This window comes from Herpailurus yagouaroundi, unplaced genomic scaffold (assembly GCF_014898765.1).
Source record: "Herpailurus yagouaroundi ecotype Mexico unplaced genomic scaffold, PumYag 483, whole genome shotgun sequence".
Lineage (NCBI taxonomy): Eukaryota > Metazoa > Chordata > Mammalia > Carnivora > Felidae > Herpailurus > Herpailurus yagouaroundi.
This window is the reverse complement of record NW_024412700.1, coordinates 6158283-6183107: the sequence shown is the minus strand read 5'-3', so window position 1 is coordinate 6183107 and position 24825 is coordinate 6158283. Positions and strand designations below refer to the sequence as shown.

The following is a 24825-nucleotide window of genomic DNA, read 5'->3' as shown; positions in this document are numbered from 1 at the left end:
GATTACTGACCTGGGCAGGTCCCCACTGCAGATTAGCTGACCTGGGCCGGTCCCCACTGAGATTAGCTGACCTGGGCAGGTCCCTACTGCAGATTAGCTGACCTGGGCAGGTCCCCACTGCAGATTAGCTGAACTGGGCTGATCCCCACTGAGATTAGCTGACCTGGGCAGATCCCCACTGCGGATTAGCTGACCTGGGCAGGTCCCCACTGAGATTAGCTGACCTGGGCAGGTCCCCACTGTGGATTAGCTGACCTGGGCAGGTCCCCACTGCGGATTAGCTGACTTGGGCAGGTCCCCACCCAGATTAGCTGACCTGGGCAGGTCCCCACTGCAGATCACTGACCTGGGCCAGTCCCCACAGCAGGTTAGCTGTCCTGGGCAGGTCCCAGCTGGAGGAAACCGAGGGCCTGGACTGATTCAGAGATGAAACCGTGATTGAGATCACACTGGAAAAAACCAGTTGGGGACTTAAAGTCACTGGATGGTGACCCTTCCTCAGGCATCTTCCAAGCTTGGGGGCTCATGGCCAGATGGAGCCACAGAACCACAAGGTGATTTCCTTTAAGTGGCCTGTTTTCACTACTTAGCACTGGGACATTTTTAGGCCATTTTGAAACTGCTTTCAGAGTTTGTCTTTTATTAGTCTTCCAAGAATATGAGCCTTGTGGTTTAACGGCCCATCACCTGAAGGAAAACATTAATTCCACACTTGAGAACTCATCATATTCACTAGACTAGATGCCAAATGCACCAACATGTCTCCAAGGCCATGGAGACGAGGAACGGGCCGGAATCAAGAAAGAAAGTGACTCCGGGGACCAGTGGGCTGGAGGGCAGCAGGGCGGGGAGCGGCAGCTCCCCTCCTTCCCCAAACCTTCATTTCTGCAGATGAATTCTCCACATCCGTCTCCCATGGCTTCTCCCGACAGTGGGAGTTTTCCTTTTCCAGAAACACAGTGAATGCTGGCGAGGTTCTCCATCCTCCGACATAATATCATGGAGTGGGGCAGAGCTGGAAATGAATGAACCACATCAACAGTGTGGAAGAAATGGATTTGAAATCCCAAACACATATTTAAAGAAGGGTTAGAATCGCATCCATTCATAAAGCCAAGATCATGTGCATCGAACTAAATCATGACTAATTCAGAACAAAAGAGGCTCTATCCATGATAGGTTATGAAAAAAACCTAACAAGGTAAAGCTTCAGTCATTCAATTATCTGGCATTGGGCAGACAAAATAAAAGAACATTTTAAAAGACACCAGACCGCATGCTTCTCCATGTTTGGACTCCGCAGTTTGTTGCTACAAGACAGACACAGCACTGAGGAGGAGAATGAGGAGAAGGAGCTTTAATAAACACGTGCTAATACAGCCAAGGCCCCTGGAGCACCGTTCTCATCGAGCACCTTCCGTGCGGAAATCATGTGCGGAGCCTTTGGGATTGTGACTACAGCCCTCCAGCACCCACAACTATGTAACGGTTGGGGCCTCTGCAAACTCTGCAGGGAAGAAGGATCCATTCAATGGACACTTTATGGCAAAACAGCCGAACAGCGATGTTGGTTAAACAGAAGAAAATATGACAAAAAACAGAGATACCAACCAAGCACTGATTTCTGACTGGTGGAAACGGCTGGTTCATCTCCCTCCCACACTTAAGCAGGGTTAAGCTTTAACGACCACCATTATTAGGAGGTCTTTATAGAGATTCGACTAATAAAACTGCAAGCAATTCAAAGCCAGCTACTTTGCATAGAATTGGGAGCAAAATAAACACAAACGGCCCTGCCAGAGGCCCGACTTCCCCGTGGATGTTTGACTTCCCTGTGGATGTTTCTTGTCTGTCTCTCTAAGCTTCATTCTTCCTGCCATCCTCCCAGGCTGTTCACAGAATTGCCCCCAGGTCTAAGGTCTCGCGAATGGCAGGACACCATCCAGATCTGGCTTGGCGCAGGTCCCCTGGGTTATCAGTGGGGTGATGCCTGAGGAACCCCCTCACCAGCAGCGCTCGTGAGGACCCTGCTGACAGGATCCCAGCCTGGAAAAGCACCAAGCGGCTCTGGCACCGAGGAGGCTGGCCGTCTGTCACATCTGCATAAACTGGATGACGGGTCTGCACGGTTCTGGCCAGCAGTGTGTGTGTGAGAGCCCGGTGGTCCTGTCCGGGTGGGCATGTGACATCTGAGTCCACATGTCCCTCCAGGATGAAATGGGGAGGGTACGAGCCACATTCTGGGGCCAAACAGAAGGCCCGGGGAAAGGCCACTTGTAACGGGCCTCACTCAGAACAAAGCCTTCTTCTCCACATGCCTCAGCGCAGAGCAGAGCAACTCACTTTGAGCCACGGCCCCAAACCGGCTTATGGTCTGTAAATACACAGTCTTGTGTGGAGGAGCCCAGTAGGACTCTTCCGGAGGCACGGGCTTCATCAGCTCCTCTGACGCTACAGAGCACACAGCACGTGCCCCGCTCCTCCGGGCCGACCAGACGCTTATCTCGTGAGTGATCTAAATCATCCTAGAGTCAGAAGAAAACTCGAGATCATCTCATTGCTCTTCTCTGGATTTATGGTGTTCAGTCTTTGCAGCAAAGTGGTCTGTGAGTCTCTGACACGTCCCTTGGCTCCACTTTCTCTCTGATTTTGCACTTACTGAATGCGGGCACGGCGCTGAGGGTGCGCTCCGCTCCGTATAGCAGCCAGCAGGCAGGTGCGAACAGGCATCCAACAAGCGTGCCAATGAGCCAGAGGCAGGGGCTGGAACTGGCCGAATGGTGGCAAGAACTAAATTCTGAGCGAGTGTCACAGGAAGAACTTTATCTGTAAACGCTTATACAAGAGGTTTTCGGGTTGGTTTCAGTGCATTTAAACCCACCGCTGAGTATGCAGAGCTGCCTGGATATGTGTAACCAAGATGCTGCAGGGTGCAGAGCAAGTCAGGAAGACAAGGGGGGGACATCCGGGTCCTGTGCAGCTGCAGCCCGGGGCCAGTGTGCCCGCGGATGCCAGCAGCTAGCCAAGGCACAGAACAGGCCTCTGGCCAAGAGTCTCAATGCCAGAAAATAGCCGACGTGAGGAAGAAAGATTAACTATGTTTTGGATCTCAAATCAGCAAAGCGACTGGAAGCCAGGGTGTCAGAATAAGACAGTCAGGTGATACTAAAGATAGAACAGGTGTATGCTCGCATCTGACCCACAGCTTTGTTGTTTCTGGAATCAAGATGCACCTCGTAATCAATGCCAACAGAAGTCAAGCAGGGACATGTTATTTCTGGCTGGGCAGGTGCAAACCCACACGCTCCCAGGACCACTGTCTGTAGGCCTGTTGGGTGCTTGGATACTTTGCTACAGATACTTTGTATCTGTATAATTGCCATTCCAATTTCAATCCCTGTTACAATTTTAAGTAGTTTCACATCTTCTGTCTGATGTAGTAAAATAAAAAGTTACTGTGTATGCAGTTGGCCACCCATCATGTGCCAGGCAATAAAACCAAAGAGAGTAGAAATTTCCATATATCTCAGAATATGTCACAAAATTTTCAAAATGAAAAGGGCTGGCGTGACAAATTCTCGTAACACAAAGACCACATTTCAACCAATGAGCAGCTGACGTGGACAAGAGCCACTTAACTGTCCACCAAATCTGTCATGGAAACACACGGAGCTGCACAACACACAGAGGAAAGGTCCGGTGCTGACCAACATCCCAGCATAATCACTTCGCACCTGAATGACGCAGGCCGAGGAGGCCAAGGTTTTCAGGAACGACTGTGGAAGGAGGAAGCAGCTGAGGAAGCCAGGGGGCACTGGGGGCTCAAGAAGGAGACAGAGAGGGAGAAGGAACCAGCCCGCTCCCCACCCAGGACGGCACTCCGCAGGCGGGGAGACCTGTTCCGCAAAGACACAGCCCAGACCGGGCGCATGGACCCTTGCTGCCCGTCCACACTCTGGAGAAGCAGCACGAAGGCAGACACAGGAGCCCCCTCCAGAAGCAGTGGGTGCAGGACTATAGGCGCACAGCACAGGCAGGTACGTGGAGGGGTTCCGTTCCAGGACAAATCTTGTCTGCTTCACCAAGACCCAGGTAACGCTGCCCTGATGTATCTGACGTCCTCCTTCTTAACAAGATAGGAGAAGCAACATTTCAATATGCCTCCTTGGCGCATCTCAAGTGATTATATATTTAAAAACCCAGCATCCTTTGGAGCATTTTCAGCCTTACTTTCCTTCCTCACCTCTGTCTTCTACAATCACCCCAAACACCAGCTGATCTAGAAGAACTTAGTGTCCCATGGGAACGCACGTAGGGCGTCAGCAACATCTATTTTTTTTTTTTTTAATATAATTTATTGTCAGGTTAGCTAACATACAACGTATACAGTGTGCCCTTGGTTTCGGGAACAGATTCCCATGATTCATCGCTTACATACAACATCTAGTGCTCATCCCAACAAGTGCCCTCCTCAATGCTCATCACCCACCCTCCTCCCCTCCAACTCCCCATCCCCCATCAGCCCTCAGTTTATTCTTTGTATTTAAGAGTCTCTTATGGTTTGCCTCCCTCCCTCTCTGTTTGTACCTGTTCTCCCTCTTCCTTTCCCCCATGGTCTTCTGTTAAGTTTCTCAAGTTCCACATATGAGTGAAAACATATATCTGTCTTTCTCTGTTGGACTTATTTCACTCAGCATAATACCTTCCAGTTCCATCCACATTGCTGCAAATGGCAGGATTTCATTCTCATTGCCAAGTAGTATTCCATTGTATATATAAATCACATCTTCTTTATCCATTCATCAGTTGATGGACATTTAGGCTCTTTCCTAATTTGGCTATTGTTGAAAGTTCTGCTATAAACATTGGGGTACAAGTGCCCCTATGCATCGGCACTCCTGTATCCCTTGGGTAAATTCCTAGCAGTGTTATTGCTGGGTCATAGGGTAGGTCTATTTTTAATTTTTTGAGGAACCTCCACACTGTTTTCCAGAGCGGCTGCACCCAGTTTGCATTCCCACCAGCAGTGCAAGAGGGTTCCCGTTTCCCCACATCCTCTCCAGCATCTATAGTTTCCTGTTTTGTTCATTTTAGCCACTCTGACTGGCGTGAGGTGATATCTGAGTGTGGTTTTGATTTGTATTTCCCTGATGATGAGTGATGTTGAGCATTTTTTCATGTGTCGTTAACCACCTGGATGTCTTCTTTGGAAAAGTGTCTATTCATGTCTTTTGCCCATTTCTTCACTGGATTATTTGTTTTTTGGGTGTTGAGTTTGATAAGTTCTTTGTAGATTTTGGATACTAACCCTTTATCTGATATGTCGTTTGCAAATATCTTCTCCCATTCCGTCAGTTGCCTTTTAGTTTTGTTGATTTTTTCCTTTGCAGTGCAGAAGCTTTTCATCTTGATGAGGTCCCAATAGTTCATTTTTGCTTTTGTGTCCCTTGCCTCCAGAGACATGTCAAGTAAAAAGTTGCTGCAGCTGAGGTCAAAGGAGTTTTGGCCTGCTTTCTCCTCTAGGATTTTGATGGTTTCCTGTCTCACATTTAGGTTTTGTCCATTTTGAGTTAATTTTTGTGTACAGTATAAGAAAGTGGTGTAGTTTCATTCTTCTGCATGTTGCTGTCCAGTTCTCCCAGCACCATTCGTTAAAGAGACTGTCTTTTTTCCATTGGATACTGTTTCCTGCTTTGTCAAAGATTAGTCGGCCATACGTTTGTGGGTCCAATTCTGGGTTCTCGATTCTATTCTATTGGCCTGTGGTCTTTGTGCCAGTACCACACTGTCTTGATGATTACAGCTTTGTAGCAGAGCTACAAGTCTGGGACTGTGACTATTAACTCTCTCCAAGGGAGAGGGCTGCCCGGGGGGGGCAAGGAGGAGGTGGAGCCTCACAGAAGAGGCCGGCCAGGGGACGCACCTGCAGCGAGGACAGACGCAGGGCAGGGAAGCTGAACTTCGTGTCACGAACAGATTCGCTGCCCATGTCCTGACAATACAGATCTAAAGACACTGGACTAAATGCAGTAATGCGAAGAGAACACACTTTTATTCTCATTTATATTTTTAGTGTAGTTCTCATTTAGCTTCAAGATGCAAATACTACTTTTTATAATTCCAGAAATAAACTTAATTTTTAAAAGAATTGTAAAGTACCAAAACTCTTAATAGAAACTTGATGTAAAATAGGTTATACTTTTGTCCAAGTAACAACATGAGCAAGAACCTTTCAATATGATATCCTTGTATAGTTTTCAGAAGACGCCATCATATTTGAGAGAATTCCTTTATTCCAACCACCATAAATCAAATAACAGAGATGGCTTTGGAGGTTCGGGTTGGTTCAGTGTTCCTCCGTTCACAACAGCCCTGCTGAGCTGGGCCTCGGGGAGCAGGCTGCCGGCCCGGCCGCAGGAGCACTCGGGCGAGAGGGTCCGGGGACTCGGGGGCTCCCAGGAGCCTGGCCCAGGACAGCCACACCTGCCAGACGGCCCTGTGCCTGGAGCTTCTGGAAAGGCGGCAGGAGCAGAGCCGTGGCCGCGCTGGAGGCTGTGGTTTGTGGCCGCCAGCCGCAGGGATTCTCTGAGACCAACCAGTACCTTGCATCGCACATTTTGTCTTTAAAATGTGGCCTCTGGTGTCCACTCTCTCCTTACCTTTGAGCAGATAAGATATGGATAGATAATATATTGATAGATGATTAATCGATAGATGATAAAACAGTGGATAATTGATAATAGATAAAAAACATGAGAGTCAGAGAGACGGTGGTTCTCGGCCCTGGCCACGCCCTCCTCTCCCCATTTCAGGTGCACCTGTGAGTGAGCGCATGGCTGCTCTCTCTGCTGTGTGCTGCCCGGGGGGACGCTGCTCCCAGCAGGACACCCATCGGTCCACTTCTGGGCACAAGTGCCAACAGGCCCACGGGCCACAGTCAAAAGCCACATGTCTGATCTGTTTTCACCCGAGTCCAAAATCAGCAGGGAAGAAAAGGGGGTTATTTTTTAGTTCCCTAAAATGTCAACAAGTATTAGTTAGACAGTATTCTTTATTCCTACGATAACAATAATTCCTATTATTCAGCTTGGGAATTGAGTGTATAAGATCATGAGCAAAGGTTTTATTAAAAAAAAAAAAAAAAAAAGGTGGCTTCTAAGTAGGAGCCTTGACTGTGATGACCGGGTAGTACATTCCAACACTCTAGGGAGACTTCTGCTTTCACAGATTTATAAAGGCAGTGATTGCAGCTTGAAGCTGAGCGATCAGAATTCCAAAGTCTTTCTCTGATGGCAGCTTTCTATTGTCTAGGGGTCATTTTACTTGGGGGTTGTCTTCCTGTTCTCCTGGCTCATTTCCCTAAACACGCACAGATGCCAGGCCCTGCAGGGCAGGACGCCTGCACCCCCAAGCCACACCTCACACCTCATCACAGCTGCAAGGGAAGACTGTAGTTCCCTCCCAGCGGCACCCACACAATCACCCCTCCTGCAGACAGTCCTCAGAGACCCTCAGCTTTTCGCTTCACAAGCAAAACAGTCGTCAGGCTTAGAGAGGACTGGCCTGCCAGGGCTGGACAAAAGGGCAGCGGTTCTGTTTTGAGCGGTCCAGGACCTCGCTGCGAGGCGGGCTCAGACCGTGGGGCTGGCTCACCTCTCGAGGACCAGCCCCTGCAGAATGGGGGGGGGCTCTGCGTGGTCACCGTTCGCCGTCTGCCCACCCATGCGTGGAGGCCTCCGGGAGCATCTGTTGAGTCAGGTCAATGTCCCGGTGTGGTCAGAAAGTCTAAGAACTGGAGGATAGGGCTTCCCTGTAGAAAAGACTTTACCTAACTCTGCGTGTCTTCAGTATTCCACATGAGTGCTTCTCAAAACAGAAGAAGATCTTTCAAAACATAAAAGTGATCGATTATCCCCCTGGATCTCACCCTCAAAAGACTGGATTCTGGCAGCTTTTGCAAGTAACATTTCTTCGAAGAGAGCTCTTGCCTGCACTGCCTCTTGCAAGTGTGTGTGGTTTGGGAATTCTAAGTTGGGGACGCGGGAGTGGAGGGACAGCCGAATGTTTGCTGCCCCATTCGGCCACCCTCTCACAGCTCACGTGTCTTCTGCGAATCCCAGCGTGACAGGGTCCACGAGTGAGCGCACTCCTGCTCCAGAGAGCTCTAAGCAGCACCAACAAGCCACGAAGATGGGTGACATGTGGCCTTGGCACACGCAGAGACACTGGCGAGCGCACACATTCCCGGGTCCAGCAGTGGGCTGGGGAGACCCCTGGGCCAAGAGAGGTCAGGAGACGGGTCAGTGACCTGTGGCGGGGGGTGGCCTCTCCTGGCTTCTCTCCTGGACCCCCACCCACCGTCAGAAGCACGGCTCTGAGAGAATCATCCTGGTGCAGAGCTCCCCCTGGGCCGGGACCTTCACCCTGTCTTCCTACAGAACAAGCCTTAACCTGGCAGGATGCACGCTTCACCCTCACAACGCCGGTGATGACTGGGGGTGTAGCTATGAGGGAAAGATAAAAACCAGGGCCCCTGGTGGGGACGGGGCAAGAACAGGTGCTAAGCTTGGGACTTGGCCAGGAAAGCGGCAGGATCACCCCCGAGACCTGCTGAGATCAGGCTCCATCAGAACAGAAACCCAAAAGTCCACCCCCAACAGGCCAATGAGCATTAAGCAACAAGCCACCTACTGGGTAACAACCTCTCTGAGGAAAAGTGCAGAGGGAGCCCCAAAGCTGAGCACAGAGACACTGAAGAAACCCTGACAAATGAGCCCCCGCCCCCAAAACCCACAGGATCAACAAGGAAACTCTAGAGCAACAGCAAATCCCAAGCCCTGATTAGAGTGACCCAAGCCCCACATGAAAGGCCTTCCAGAAGACAAGGCACAGCCATTTCCAGGCCTTAGTCTCCACTGTCCTGTATCAGATAAGCAGCTTTCAACAACAACAACAACAACAACAACAACAACAACAACAACAACAACACAAAACAACACCCAACAGACTCCCAAAAGACGAAACCACCATCAGGATATGGCATTGATGCTGGAACTAGCTGACTAGATCACAGAGAACTTAAAATAACAATGAGTAACACATTAAAGGTTATAATGGAAAAGGTGGGCAACACACAGGTCAGATGGATAATTTTAGCAAAGAGATGATAACTACAAAAAAAACTATGTGAAAGCCAGAGGAGAAAAACATAGTAACAGAAAAAGAATGCCTTCAGTGGGCTCATCCTTAGACTCAACACAGCCAAGCAAACAGTGAACTTGAAAATAGATCAGGAGAAATTACCCAAACTGAAAGAGAAAGAGGGAAAAGAAGAAGGAGGAGGAGGAGGAGGAGGAGGAGGAGGAGGAGGAGGAGAAGAAGAAGAAGAAGAAAAAGAAAGAAAGAAAGAAAGAAAGAAAGAAAGAAAGAAAGAAAGAAAGAAAGAAAGGAAGAAAGAAAGAAAGGCAGAACAGATTATCCAGGAGCTGTTAAGACAATATCAAACGGTCTAATGCATACATTACTGGAATCTGAGGAGAGGAGAGAACATGGGAAAAGAAATATTTCAGGAAATAATGGCTGAGAATATTTTTAAATTAATGATAAGATCTAAGAAGTTCCGAGAACACCAAGCAGGACAAAGTTTTTTAAAAAGTAGGGGTGGATGGACAAGAAACCCACATATCGTATTCATATTGTTCGTAAAGGTCAAAGAGAAAATCCTAGAAGCAGCCAGAGAAGAGACATGTTACACACACAGGGACAAAGATGAAAATCTAGGCACGTTCTGGTCAGAAATCTGGCTGATGATGGAGGGACATCTTTGACATGCTGAAGGAAAACTCTGGCCTTAGAATGCTACACCCAGTAAAGATGCATTCAAAAGTGGAGGAGAAATAAAGACTTTCTTAGACAAACAAAATTCTTAGGGATTCATTGCCACCATAGCTACTCTTCAAGAATGTTACAGGAAGGTCCTCAGGCACAAGAGAATACCAGACAGCAACTTGGATCAACAGAAAGAAAAGGGAAGCACAGGATAAAGGAGGGTGAGATGAAACTCATTCTTGAGATGTGGGATTGCTTGAAAAGACAACTGTCAAAAGCAAAAACAACAACACACTGAGTGTTTACAGCACGTATGAAGAAAAATCTATGGCAGACACATCCAGGATGAGAGGAAGGAGCTAAGCTTCCTACACCACCCACAGAGAGGTGTGATATCAGAGACCCATGCTGGCTCAATAAAGACACATGTAGTAAGCCCCAGGGCAATCACTAGATGGGGTGCCTGGTGGCTCAGCCGTTGAAGCATCTGACTTTAGCTCAGGTCATGATCTCACAGTCTGTAAGTTTGAGCTTACAGACTGCGTCGGGCTCTGTACGGACAGCTCAGGGCCTGGGGCCTGCTTCAGATTCTGTGTCTCCCTCTTTCTCTATTCCTCTCCTGCTCATGCTCTGTCTCTGTCTCTCAAAAATAAATGTTAAAAAAAGTTGTTTTTTTTTAAATAAAAGAGCTGTAAGTGATAAGTCGATAGACATAAAACAGAATCATAAAAAATGCTCAATTAAGTAAGGAGGAGGAAAAAAGAGGAGAAATAAAATCCATTTCCTGGGCTCTGAAAGCACACTGATACTTTATGTTGACCCTGTTCCTGGATCCTGCCTATGGATCACCTCTCAGTGAGCCTTCCAACATGCGTATTTAGGCCTTTTATCAACACAGGAAGTTTTCCTACCATTGTTTATTGTTACTTCTTTTCCAATTATTCTCCTTAAAAAGACCTGTAATTCCTAGCTTGCACTCAGGTCTTCCAATATCTCATCAGTTTGTCCCTCTGCATCCTGAAAAACTCCTCGAGCACATCACTGACCCATCACTCCTTACAGAAAATAGACACTCATCATCTTCAGTGTGGATCTTAATTCTTATTTTACACATTTTCTCTCGCATTTATTGTTAAATCTGTTTTCTCCTGTGGCTTCTACTCCTTCTCATGGAAGCCACCTGTCCTTACAGCCTACCCTTTGGCTGTGGTTTGCTGCCTATTTTTCTTCCTCTGCCCCATTGTCTCTGGAGGTCTGCTCCCTTTCTGGGTCCTCAGCATAATATTCTCTCATTCGCTGTGCTATTTCCCGGCACTGCGTTCTTCACTCTTGGTCTGCTCATCCTTCAAAGAACAGTCATGTCCAGACTCTGCGGGTGCCAACAAGCAGGGTTCAGTGGGACCTTCTCCTTGTAGACAATGTGATGGGCTGTGCACGCCAACAAGTAGGGCTCAGTGAGACCTTCATCTTCTAGACACTGTGACAGGCTGTGCACGCCAACAAGCAGGGTTCAGTGGGACCTTCTCCTTCGAGAGAAGGAGCTTACTACATGTGACAGGCTGTGCACGCCTCCAGCCCAAAGCAGATTCTTCCTACTGCAGACCCGCTGGACTCAGACGGGGTCTCCTCTTCCTTAATGTCTCTTGGACACTCTGAACAAAGAGTGAAACCCCACAAAACCGGCTTCTCCAGTAAGGACTCTTCTAATCTCCACGTGTCCTCGATGAGAATTTTGGCAAAATTACATTTTGCCATTCATCTCCCTCTTGGGATTTCCTGGCGTTGGGGTCTCGAGGCAGAGGGGAGGAAGGAGGTGCTGAGGGAGGGTGGGCACGGGCTGGGGGGGGATGGGGGGGCTATGTCTGTAAAAGCCGAGAGCAGCATCCACCGAAGGGAGAAGCAGCCTTCCGGGGGGATGGGAAGGGGCAGACACAGTCTTGCGTCCAACCACAGCCTCCAATGGGAGGCGCTCAATCCCTAGGTGTCATGGTGCTTTTCAGCGGCGTCCAACAATCTCACACCTAGAAGTTCCTCATCAGTGGGACAGTGCTTTGTCCTTTCTGTCTTCCTGAGCCTCTACTGGAACTTAGAAGAGCTGGTATGACTGCTAACCTCATGCCATCTTATTCTGGAGGTCGCTGGAGGTTACTGGTTATTGCTGGAGGAGTAGCTAGATTCCTCTCAGTTCCAGTTTAGGTCAAATTTCACAAATCAGGATTTGCGGATGGGGACGGGTAGACGAGGGGACAGGGGGACGAGCCTATTTCCAGAATTAAAATCTCCATATCCAGCCATGAAACATGGCACTCTGGTAGGACCCTGCTCTGCATTAGCGAGAGCTCCCTGCCATCTCTCGACCACCGGGCCTCCCTTCCTCCCTTCCTCCACCGTTGGCTGAGTGCCGACCGGCAGCACAGGGCAGGCACGCAGCTCTGGGAGACGATGGTGAGCAGACGCACGCGTCTCTGTCCACAGAGCTCCCGGGCCAGCGAAGGAGGCAGAGCACACCCACCAAACAAGCCAGACACGCACACGTTTACACACAGGTGACAAATGACTATCCCAGGGCTTCGGGTGACACGGGCAGGTGGCCTCCCGGAACCCCTCCCTGTGAACGATGCTCCAGTTCTGCAGTGAGACTTTCCCATGGCTGGCTAGGCAGAAGTCACGTGTGGCCAGAGGGACTGAACCCCCGCCTGGGCCCTCGCTGCCCATCCACACCCGTCACGGGGCCGGTAACAGTGGCCGTTGGCAAAGGCCGTCCTAGGCTTTCCCAGATCTCAGCCCAGATTTCTCCCGCCTTTATATCCCTGTTATAATGGAGTGCCACATTCAAGAGAGAATTTATTTACTTGTGTTATTTTTATACAGAGACATTTCAAACACTAAAGCATAATGCAGAATGTGTCAAATAATGCCAACGAAGCCCAAGGAGGTTTTAAGAAAACGTGACTGGTAGATGTGATTTCAATAAAGGCGCTCCTTCTAATCTACACCCCGTGTATGTCCTTTTCTGCATGACTGAGAAAACTGTTCACTAAAATACATTGTCATGGGGGATTGTTTAAATATAAATGTGCCAATATTTTAAACCTGTTCCAAAAATAAGTGGAAATATACTCAGAGAAGAGCATGATTGCCATGACTGTTTCCTCTCAAGTTCAGTGTGCACTCAAATGTTTGTTGCTTCCATTCAAAAATAGTGATTTATTTCCCGGGAACGTGAGGTGACATTCTCGTAGAGTAAGTTACATGCAGAATACCCATCGTCTATCTACATCAATGCACATGCCCACTGACGGAGCTACACCTTTCACGCTCGGTCACCAGGCAGCCTGCGCCCGCCATCTTACCGCGCCCCCTCCTACAGGGCTTCCCGCAAGAGCAGCCGCAGCCTCCCGAGCTCGTCTCCCGCGGGGGCCGCCCACACCCTCTTCAGGAACTGGACGTCCACGCTGCCGGAGGCCCTGGCCAGCACCAGGGCCAGGAAGCCGCCGCTGGCCTTCTCTGCCTCACCCACGATCGTCATGGCCACCAGCCTGAAAGCGAGAGGCACATACCGTGTGACTGTGAGTCTCCCAAAGCGTCTATCCTCCAAGGGAGGAGTAAAAAGGAAGGGAAATTCTAAAAATTTCAGTCATAGTCACATGAAAGAACAGTTAGACCAGAAATAAACGTATAAAATTCTGGGGAAAGCACTTAGAAAACATATTTCTGTGTTTGTGAGGATCACTGATCAGGAAGCACTGCCTTGGGACACCTGTGTACCCAGGCCAGGTCAATGTCCTGGGCGCCAGACCACCCAGCCAGCTTGGTCCTCCTGGAGACCGGGGGTGCCAGCAGGCTTCGGGTGCCCAGCGAGAGACCTGGAGCCGGCCCAGCAGCCCTGACCTCACCTCCCGTCCCGTCACCACTGGCTTCTCTGACGGGGGCCTGTCTCTAACCTCTCCCCTCACAGTCTGCTGATAACAACGTGCATCCCAGGCCTACTCAAGGCCACCCAGACCCCAGTTCCCACGAGGCACCTGGATACTCTCTCTGCCCATCTTCCTCTTATCCTTTGACACCTGGCTGAGTGGTATCACCTCCAGGGGCCTCCCCGACCCCTGACATGGCCTGACTGTGCCTAATTTGGTCAGGGTCCCCAGCATCCTGGGAATGCCTCTGTCACGCTTTCGTCCCAGCTTTACTCAGCAAGAGAGCCGAGACCGTCCCACCTCACACCTACCTCAATGCTCCTGCCCCTCCCATCTCCTCGTAATGACCAGGGCCACCAGCACACCCGGGGGCCACGTTCAGTGGGATCCACGACTGGCACAAGATGGGAGCAGTGAGCCCCTCAAGGTGGGTGCCGGCGGCCGCAGGTAGCACCCATTGTGGCCCCAAGGGTCTGCTGCCCACTAATCCTCTGTAAACTTGTCCCCACACCCCGACAGAGACCTGACTGAGCCTCTGTGGGGCGGGCCAGTCTACACCTGCCTGCAGGCCGCGCTCTGGAGAAGCTCGGGGCAGGTGAGCGAGCCATGAAAACCCGCAGAGGTCACTTAGCGCTACCTGGTACTTCAACGCTGGCGTGCGACCACCAGCGCAAAATACAGGGGACACTTAACTGCCACAAACTTGGAAACAAGAGCAGGACAAACACGAAGGCGCGTGCCACGGGCACCGCTGAACCGGACCCGCATGACAACCACCCGGGTAGATGCGGGAACACCAGTCAGCACGGTCGCTGTCCAGGGAAAACGCTCTTCGAGTTTGTGAGACGGTTTCACGGTTTACACGGTTATTTTCTTCTTGTTCTGTTCTCTACACCAAAGAGACGCTGAGCCCTTTCTGTGAATACCACTCCTCTAACTAAACGCTGCTGCCAACCAGGGACAGGACGGGCCTCGGGAAGGACACTCCACCCTCTCCGAAGCCTCTCTCCTGCTCCGCCTCAGCAGCTCCCTGGCTCTGCGCAGGCCCACTCGCTGCCCTCTCCTGAGACCCCGGCGCTCTGGCTGGCCCCCACCGTCCCCGGCCCCGAGACCCCCAGCCCCCCCCTCCTCACCGGTTGTGGGAGCTGCAAGTTGACTTCAGTGTGTTTACTACCCACCTCGCCCCAAGTCAGGAGGTGAGCCCTCCAGCTGGTTCACCACCGCCCCCTGGTGCTGGCAGTGCTGCTAGGCGCACAGTAGGTGCTCGTAAGCACTTGTCGCACTACGTGAGTGTGTGTGCGTGTTACATGTTTATGTGTGGATCACAGTCTAGATTTTAATGATGTCTTTGCTTAGCAATTAGAATAACGTAAGTGTATCTAGTACTTGAACTAAGTAAATGAGGTTCTTAATTTTTTCAGGTCTCAGTGGTGCGCCCCAACGTTCGGTCAAACTGTGTCCCGGTTTTGATCACTGCTTGTTCCCCCCTCTCCTCTACAAAAGGACGTGGGATGCAGCCGAGCGGCCCTGCCCTCCCCCAGTCATTGGCAGCCTTCATTTCATAGCAGGAGAGTTTACTGAGGAGAAAAATAAAATCTCAAGAAAGAAAACAGGTGTAGAGACAAAGCAGAGTCAAGAGAGAGTCTTTCACAGTGATCACTTTATACATTCTCAACTTCCGATTAAACGAAACAACAACGGATCATGCGGGCTTGTTTTCATGTTAATCAGAGCAGAGACAGGCGGGGGCTGGTCTGACTGTGACCTCAGTCCATGGCAGCAACTGACACCGATGTGAACTTACGTCAATTATTGATTCCCATGTGGTAACCCTTCTCCGAAACTAGAAGGTAGACGCTATGTGGCTCAGAAGTGTACTGAATTTATAAGACCAATAAATGAATGTAACTAAGGAGCTCACCAAAAGTTTGTTTTATTTGGACAATGATATCATGGGAAAATAGTATAGTGTGAATTCTTTAATCCACAGACTATTCTGGACGAAACATGAAATAACACATTTTAAAGTGGTTCTCAAAATATCAAAGATGTAAATATAAAAACTATTTAAACATAAATAGCCACATTTTAAAGCTCAGCAACCTTACGCATAAATTAAGTACGAAAGACCAGCAAGGATGCTTCCGAAAACAACTACCTGTGAGGGCACGGAGGTTTCATCAGACTTACTTGTCCGGAGAGATCAGCTGTTTGGCCACAGGACCCAAATCGCTTTCCAGGAGGTCCCAAATATAAATGCAGGACGTGTCATCCTGGGCCAGAAACACGGCAGGTCTGGTCAAGGACCAGCGCAGGCCCGTGATGGCACGGCCATCGGTGCCACCGTCCCACTGCAGGAGAGGACGCTCACTGGTCAGCTGATGCAGCCTGATGCTTCCGTCGGAACAGCCAGCCTGGGGACAGGGAAGGACACTGCCCATCACGGTCCTGTTTTCTTGTTCCCTCAACCTCAGCAGCGAGGGACACTCAGAGCATTAGCTCTGTCCTCGTAAACTACAAAGGTGAGCATCCACCCTGGAGACCCTGATACACCTTGAACCCTTCCCCTTCCCCAAATGGCTAATGATGAATTCAGGGAACATATAAACCAGTGTTTATCTTTAACAAAGTTGAACGTTGCTAATTCGCCCACAGGCCATTCAGACTGGCTCCAGAGAAATAAAGAACCGCCTTTTTTAAAAAAGTACATAAATTTGAACCAATAAGTGATATATTCTCCTTGGATTGAAGTTTTTATAAAATGAAACTTGGCTTATTTAGTAAAAAACCAAATTTTAAGCTTAGGAAGAGAAGCTTAATTCCTTTTTACTCAATATATTTAATCCTTCACATCCTTCCTCAAAAAGAGCAGAGGCATGAGTTAGCAACCACAAAATGTTCTGTGTACCCTAGGGTTGAGCACATAAACATACAACACGGGTCGGAGGAGCCAGGTCCCCCACTGTCGGGGGGTAGAGGGAGCCCTGAGTCACCCTGGCTTTAAAGACAAGGGACAAGCACGTGTTTATGATAAGCAGACAAAGATCCGAGCGTGTAGCGATGTTGTGTCCTGTCCAAGGAGCGCTTCTTCCTGCCCAGGTTCTGGTTGGTAGGTATTTTTCTCCTGACTGGAGCCAGGACCTCTTGGAAAAAAGGCCGATTCTGAGTTTGCTGTACCAGGAAGCAAAGAACGGCTCACAGAATGATGTCAGAAAACACAAAACCAGCCTGAGGCACATCCCTAGGACAGCCTGAGCAGCGGAATCAATAAGGCAGTACGGTGAGGGATGTGACCTAATGAAGAGAGTGAACAGCCACGTGTCCACACACATGTAATAAATACACACAAGCACACCTGCGCAGGAGACAAGGGAAAGGCCTAGAAAATCACCATCTGCCAATCGCCCCAATAGCAGATGCAGGCAAGCCTCGCCAAGGGATGCCAGGGCCAGCAGGGGGATCGGAGGGGCCGTACGTGGGGTGCTGACATAGTGTCCCTTTATCTCCCCACAGATACTCGGTAACCAGACAGGGAAAGTGGTGACTCCACCACGGAGGGAGCAGGGAGACACAGGTCAGAGCAACACTGAATCTAATCGTGAGGAAACGTCACACAGACTCAAACTGGGGAGAATTCCAAGACTTCAAAAATGTCAAGGGCAGGAGAGACTGAGGAACTGTTCCCAAACCGAATGAGATTCGCAACCTGGGTGTTATTTTGCTTACACAGCAGGACATTATCGGGATGGCCGTGGAACGTGGAAGAGCCTTGTCCATCAGAAGACAGGACTGCGCCAGTGCTAGCTTCCTGCTGGTCAGGACTGGACTGTGGCTGCAGGAGAATGACCCTGTTCTTCAGAAACCCACACCGCACTACTTAGGGATGAAGCACCATCTGTGCCACTTCCTCTCATACAGAGAAGTGCGTACACCCACACACAACTGGGAGAGAGAGGGTGGAGCCACGGAGGGAAACGTGTGATTGGTGGGCAGCTTCTTGTAACTTTTCTGTAAGCCCCAAACTATGTGAAGATAAAGACTTTTAAGATCCATTCAACAGCGATGTGGAATGAGCCGCTCTGATGGCACGGAGAGGACCTTCTCCCACGCAGCCCACTGGTACCAGAGTGACATTCCCCGAGGTCACCGCCAGTGCTTTGCCACCCAAACGGAAGTGGTACTTTAACAACTGACTTTCTTACCAAGAATATTGGTTCTCCAAATGGTGAAAAATCCATCACATGCACTCTGACTGGTCTCATCCCACATTGCTGGGGTTTGTACAATTTGGGAGATACTCTCAAGTCCTGTCTGGTGCCATGACTTATAAGACCCTGGTGATAAGAAGACCAATGGTGACTAAAGTGGATTAGGTACGAGGCTGGATAAAGCGGTTATTCTTGAAACAATTAAAACAGCATCACAATCAAAGCAAACAATACGTTAACAGGCAGCCAGGAAAGGAGAATGAGTTACAGATAAGATTTAAACTATTACTTACCATGTCTGTGCCAACAATGAAGTGACCAGGATCTGAAGGAAGAAACTTCACACTGAGGGTCTGTGCGGCCCCCCAGAATTCATAGCCTTTATGGGAAAGGCTGGAAAGAAACGGAAAGATGAACAGATGAACTGAGGTGGCAGGGATGATGCCACTTAACGCATTCAGTCCTCGCCACGTGCCCGCAGAGGAACAGGTGATCCCACGCGCCCTCTGCAATTCTTGACTGCTCTTTCTCCGTTTCTTCGTATGTTTCCAGGCGCTAGACAACTTCTCCAGCTCTGGTCCCTCGTTCGCTGATTCTTTCTTCAGCTCGGTCTCATCCACCTAACCATTCACTGACTCTTAAATTTCAGAGATGATAGTTTCTTTCTAGAAATGTCCTTTAGATTGTACCATCATCTCAAGTTCTTGTTGTGCTAACCCTATTTGTTAGGCCATGGTAGATCTTTTTTCATGCTTACAGTTTTTGTAATTTTTCTCTGTGAACCGCATCCTCTGAGAGCCCCGGGAGCCCAGCCTATGGAAGCATCCCCCTGCAGGGGGAAGTGCTGACGACACTGACTCCATCTTGTGCACATCCTCTCTCGGGGCTACATGTTCTGGGCCCCTCGGAGATGAAGATACGTACCTCAGAAATGACCACTAAGGCCAGGATTGGGGGAGGCTTGCTTTGGCTATCCACAGGTTTGTTGAAGATGACATAGGGTCTCCCCTTCCTGGTGCACAGATGGCACCAGGAGATCGAATTAAAGGTTAGCTTGCAATTAGGTGCATACGAACTCTCCGCGATGCACGCGAACCCCCTGACCTCACCACTATGCCTTTCTGCACATCCCTCACTCTGCATAAGCTGTGGACTCAGGTCTGAACCTCGCAGAGAATAGCTGTGCAGCTCTGGATTGTCCCTGGCTCAATCCTCCCTCTTAGTTAAGTCACCCTGGATAAAATGCTGTGTAAACTCGATGGAGTCGCCTACTGTTTCCTAGTTTCAAGGCGCCTTCTCAGTGTCAGGGGACAGTCCCTCCTCCTCCACCTTCTGACACCGCCCACCAGGCAGCTGTCCCAGGGCCTTGATGCTGAGCCACTGGTCTGAGACTCTGACGCTGCCTCTCGGTTGGGGACCCCAGTCCAGACCCAGAGCTTGGGGTTCTAGGTCTTCCATGGTCCCTGGTCTCCCCTGGGCTGGGGTGAGGCCTCCTGAGTTTCTCTCTCACTGAAGGGGCCGTGAGTTCCAGAGTCCTGCACAGGGCTCTCAATTCCAGCTGCCAGCCTCAGGCAAGCCTGATGCATCACTGGCTTGAGCCCCGCACAGCCAAGAAGCCTACGACAGCCTCACCTGATACCTTGGCCTCCACACCACACAAAATCTTGCACACTTACTCCAAGCTCCATTCCTGTCCTGGCACTGTCCTCTTCTTCTTTGGAAAAACTCTCTTCAGTTTATTGTTAGTTTAACTCTATACAGCATATGTGTCTGTAACAGGAAAGGACCCGTGGCCCCTCCTTCTACCATGTCGCCAGAGTCAGAAGTCAGGACTCTGGCCACTCTCTCCCACGCCCACATCCAGGACTGCAAACGTCACCTGTCGGCCAAGGACTCCCAAGTCCGTGCCTCTAACCGAGATCCCTGCGGTGGAGCTGGCTACCTCCTGACATCTCCACAAACACCACGAGCCCAGCCCACTGTAGGCGGTGACCAGATCCTGCCCCCTTCCTTCATCTGGTGTGTGATACCCAGCAGCTGAGACAGACACTTGGCAAGAGGCAGTTCCTTGAAACTGTCAGTCACCAGGTTTCTTCAGTTCTACCCCTTTAACAGAAATCAGCCCTTCCGTATGCACAATGGCCACCCTGCTTCACACTCTCATCTTTGTTATCAACCCTGCCACAGCCTCCTGACAATCTCCCCACCTCCAGTCTCCCTTCCTCTGTCCGATCTCACACTGCCGCCAAGTCGATCGTGCCAGATCACAAATAGGACAGGCTACTTATTCGCTGCCTTAAAATCCTATACCGGCTCCCTACCTCCTGCAAGAGAACAGTCTCGACCCTTCAGCACAGCAAACACTCTGAGGCCTGGCCAGGGACTCGTCCCCATCTCCGCATTTCCCCCAGCAGCAACCTACCGGCAGTTTCCTAAATGTGTCTGGTGCTCATGCCTCTGGGCCTCCCACACACCCTCTCCCTCTGATCGAGCAAGCTCATGGTCATCCTTCCATCTCAGAGGACCCCTCCCCAACTCCTGGGGAGGTTCAGGGAGGGGCCAAGGGCTTGAGACAAGCCCAGAACCAATCAAGAACCTGGGGTTGGTTCTACAAGGTACTAGGGGACTTTTTTAAATGTAACTGATTCCCTGTAATAATTATATTCAAACCAACTAAAGGCGATCTGCAATCTCAGAGTGTATACAAATTTATTAACACAACCCAGAGGTGTCTGGCTGATGATGAAGAATCAGGCTAATATAAAAAAAATTTTCAAGGGTAAGTCATATGCTGATAGCCTCCAACTGCAGTAATCGACATGAAAAAAGAGGCCTGGGAAACAAATCAACGTGGAATATAGAAATACCACAAATAATACTTGTCTACTGAATAAGAATTTTTATGTCACATTAAGTTATAGCAGTAAAAGCAGAAATCAACATTTCTCAAAATAAATTTCATATTGGTGTTTCTGGTTCCTGAAACTTACCTATTTAACTTCAGAGTTGTATTAAAACTGGATGAAAAACAGTCAAATAGTACCGACTTGTAAGATAGAAATTATTATTCTTTTTAAAGATGATTTGTTTTGAGAGAGAGAGAGAGAGTTTGGAGGAAGGGTAGAGAGGAAGGGAAAGGGAATCCCAAGCAGGCTCTGCACTGTCAGTGCACAGTCTGACTCAGGGCTTGATCTCATGACCGTGAGATCGTGACCTGGGCCGAAATCAAGACTCAAATGCTTAACCAACTGAGCCACCCAGGCTCCCCTAAGATAGAAATTATTGTAATCAAAGAAAAAAATGTTAGCTCTATACCTGGTAACTGTGTTTATTACACTGACTCATTAATATTAAACTAATTAGCAAATAAACTATTTAGCAAAAATACTATGTGAAAAGTTGCATTTTTCAATGCAAACCCTGACCATGCATTTACTTTATTTGCAACTCCCTAATGTTATTTCCTTCTGCAGAAGAGGTTTTCGTGAGACAAAGGCAGTGTTCTAACTCAAGGTGACACGGTCTTACCTGTCGCTCAGCTGAATCGTGGCGCTGTGCACCAATTTTATCCTCCCTCCAGGTATTAAACCTAAAGATAGGAAAACCATAAATAAATGTACCTCTTAATACAAGTTAAACCAAAATCCAATTACAGTTGCCTCGAATCATTTTTCATTACTTAAATATGTGTGTTAGGAAGTTAACATCAAAACGTGGGCCCATGAAGAGTATTCCCTCCATAATGCAGCCGAGGCTCCTGTACTGCCTTATGAGAAAAGTGCTGGTGGAACCAATCAGGAAGCCTTTACATTTTTAGATTTGATAGCATAAAACAATGGCAGGACACTAAGCAAAACAAAAGCAAAACCAAAAAACCCTGAAGTTCCCAACAGCAATACTTAGCTGCAAATGCGCACTGGTGGTCTCACGCTCCTCAGGAGCACCCAGCACAAATGCACAGCACACCTGAAGGCCACCTCTCTGCTGCGGGATGCACAGGGGCACCCGCTCTTCAGTGTCCACACCCCCTTCCCTGCACCAGAACTTCCCCAGACTCCCAAAGCACTTATGGCCACAACTCGGACCCCTCAGCCATTCACTGGCTTTGCCTCCACCTGTTTCCAATATCCTCCCCCTCTTGTGTAATTATTGCAAAGGAGGTAACTAAAACCTGATGCATATTGAAACCCAAATTCTGGGCAAGGTACTGCCTAGAACCTAGGGAGCGTATAAGCCCTAACTATACAGATAAGTTCAACTTACAACAAAAAGGGCGACTGTAATTACATATGATGGGTTCTGCCACAGTTCCAACTCTGCTGCAAGAATGTTCATGTTGCTGTCACAGACTTGAAAATGACCTCCATTTTCTCCAGCACGCTGTCCTCTTACAAGAACTCCAGGCCTGAGAGTCTCAGCCCAAATGTGACCTCCCCTGGGAAGACGTCCCTGACCTGGGTGCTCGGCCCCTGAGGAGCACTTCTGATCTAGCAGTCACATCAGCGACCACTGTGGTTCGCATGCCAGCCTCCCCAGGAGACTACACTCCCTGGGGCAGAGCCAGTGGCCTGTCCCCTTGCTTCCCTGCACCCAAGACAGGACCGAGCCTGTTCAGAGAACTTTCATCGACAGACGAAGGAAAGATGGCAAAGGCTTAGTGCTAACCATGATCTGAGTTCTCCAACCAGCCACTACTGTCACGCACACAGAAGAGCTGGGAGCCACCCCAAGCATACGGACATCTATGGCCAGAGCCTTTCCAGGAAGGTCATCCCCTCTTTTCCTAAAAGCAAAGTTGAAACGTGGTCAGAGTTTGGGTTAGGGTCCTACAGACAGAGGGAGTCTTTCTATAGCAACATTTAGCAATGAAATACACACTGTCCTGCAATAACTTTGGTGTGACTTCCATATTCCTATGAAGTATTTTTATTCCAGACGATTTTGTCTCCACAGAAAGATTATGAACGAACTATGGGCGGAGACTCTCTAATCCTTACTACCCTCCAAAATTCCTAAAAAAGGCCCTGGTCATAGCACAAGTGAGCAACACAGACAGCCTGAAGCTGTGCTCCCCAGGCTGCAGCACTCTTGGGTCAGGGCAGAGGCCTGGGTGAGCCCAGCCAGGGGTCCGGCCCCACCGTGAATCCATGCTAAAAAGGGGATGACCACCTCCCAGACGCTGCCCGCTCTAACGTTCCGAGACTCTGTGAACCACCCAAAGGTCTCACACAGGCTCAGTATGATGGTTTCGTAATAAGCAGAGAGGCTGCTATAAGAAAACACTGAGAGAAACGTTTACTCTGCCTCAAAACGTTTACCAGTGAAATCAGTGAAGAGATTCCGCCTTGTTCTTAAGGAAGCCAGAGCCTGCGGTAACTTCCAAGGACCGCCTGTGACACTGACCAGGAAGCCTGCAGCACCAGCTGCACTGACATAGGACAGTGGGAAGAAGATGAGGGTCAGACCCCTGACAGACAGGGTGAAGGGGGCCGGCCACTGGGAAGCAGGCGGGGGAGCTAATGATGTGAAGAGAGCGTCCAGGAGCACGAGGCTCCACTGTCCCCTGGTCCCCGGTCCCCGAGCCTCGCCGGAACTGAAAACCAGACGCCACAGCATCGAAAACAGCAAACTGCTACCGATGAGCCCACTTCTGAGCCAGACCAGAGACCAGGACTCCTCTGAGCCAGACCAGGGACCAGGACTCCTGCTTACACGTGCTGCTTGCCACCAGAAACTAAGCCAGATGCCAGAAGCCACAAGCTCCAAACAAGCCCCCAAGGCCCGGTTTTTGACCGGTCTGCTCCAGTTCAGACTCCATGCTAACCCTCCAGCACAAAAAAAGGAAGTTCAGCTGTGAGAACCAGACCAAACCAGTCTGAGCCAAGATGGACCCCAGCGATGACCTTTCAGGACTCTCCCCTCATTATGATACTAAAAGCCACACCCAGGGGTGGGGTTTAACATGCTAATTAGATACACGGTGTAGGAAGAAGCTCTAAGCATGACCTGTAAGTGCACAAGCCCCCATACACAACCCCGCCTGCCCCCCTCCCTTCCTGCCTGTTCAGACAGCACCCTTTTCCCACCAAAGTTTCTTTGAAGTTCTTGCCAGCCCCTCCTGGGGAGCCAGCCTGAGGACCCTTCGTTCACACACCTCCTTTTTGGAGCACAGGCCCCAGTACAGCCTTGCCTGGGACTCCTGGGGGGCCTCTCGTCCGGTTCTCCTGCGCAGCGAGCCCAAGGCTGGCTCAGTAAATGCTGCGGCTCCCCAGGCACCGGGACGAGCCCTCCACCCACGCTGGGCTCCGAGAGCCCTGGGGAGTCATACCGAGGAACTGACATGTCAAAACCAAAGGGAACACGGCCTGAATGTGCACTCAAGGACTGAGACTCCTGAGTGAACGGAAGGGGCACAGAGAACAGAGCAGAACGACACAGGCGGAGACAGAAATGAGAACATCGTCAGCTGCAAGCACTATGGCTTAATCACACCAAGGGGCCGATCCGCCGGCCGACAAGGTCACGCAATACAGAACGCTAACGTTCCTTTCTCAGGCAGTGAAGTACTTATTTTTCAAAGTGGTTGCCAGTACCCTTCTTTAATCTCCACTCATTCTAGAAAACATTGACTAAAATGAGTTTTTGTACTTCATAGTTACCTAAGTCACTTAGTGAGCCTGCGAGATCTGCCTTCGGTAGTTCAACCACCACCTGCAAACAGAGCATGGAAATGAGTGTCCGGGCGCCAGGGTGCAACCTAAGCACAGAGCCGCTCCAATCAAGACAGCGTGCGGCATTCGGTGCTGAGTACGGACCTGCTCCAGACAAGACTGCTCGCTGCCTTGAGAACTGGTATCTAAATGTCGGGAATC

The 24825-nt window shown here is 49.7% G+C and overlaps 1 protein-coding gene across 6 annotated transcripts in view; it reads right to left on the bottom strand.

Annotated features, from left to right (window-relative positions):
* Positions 1-606: 606 nt before the first annotated feature.
* Positions 607-24825, bottom strand: part of DYNC2I1 (dynein 2 intermediate chain 1) — a 70035-nt gene continuing 45816 nt past the window's right edge. For 3 of the 6 annotated variants that reach the window (XM_040464559.1, XM_040464561.1, XM_040464563.1), the window contains 6 exons: positions 24613-24664; positions 21482-21542; positions 18247-18346; positions 17948-18079; positions 15936-16159; positions 12656-13367 (listed from right to left, as the gene is read on the bottom strand). In XM_040464559.1, coding sequence (XP_040320493.1) covers positions 13193-13367; positions 15936-16159; positions 17948-18079; positions 18247-18346; positions 21482-21542; positions 24613-24664 — 744 coding nt within the window. In that variant the 3' untranslated portion in view covers positions 12656-13192. Of the gene's footprint in view, positions 1016-12655; positions 13368-15935; positions 16160-16179; positions 17578-17947; positions 18080-18246; positions 18347-21481; positions 21543-24612; positions 24665-24825 lie in introns of those variants that run through there. The other 3 variants (XM_040464560.1, XM_040464562.1, XM_040464565.1) reach the window with 3 other exon arrangements.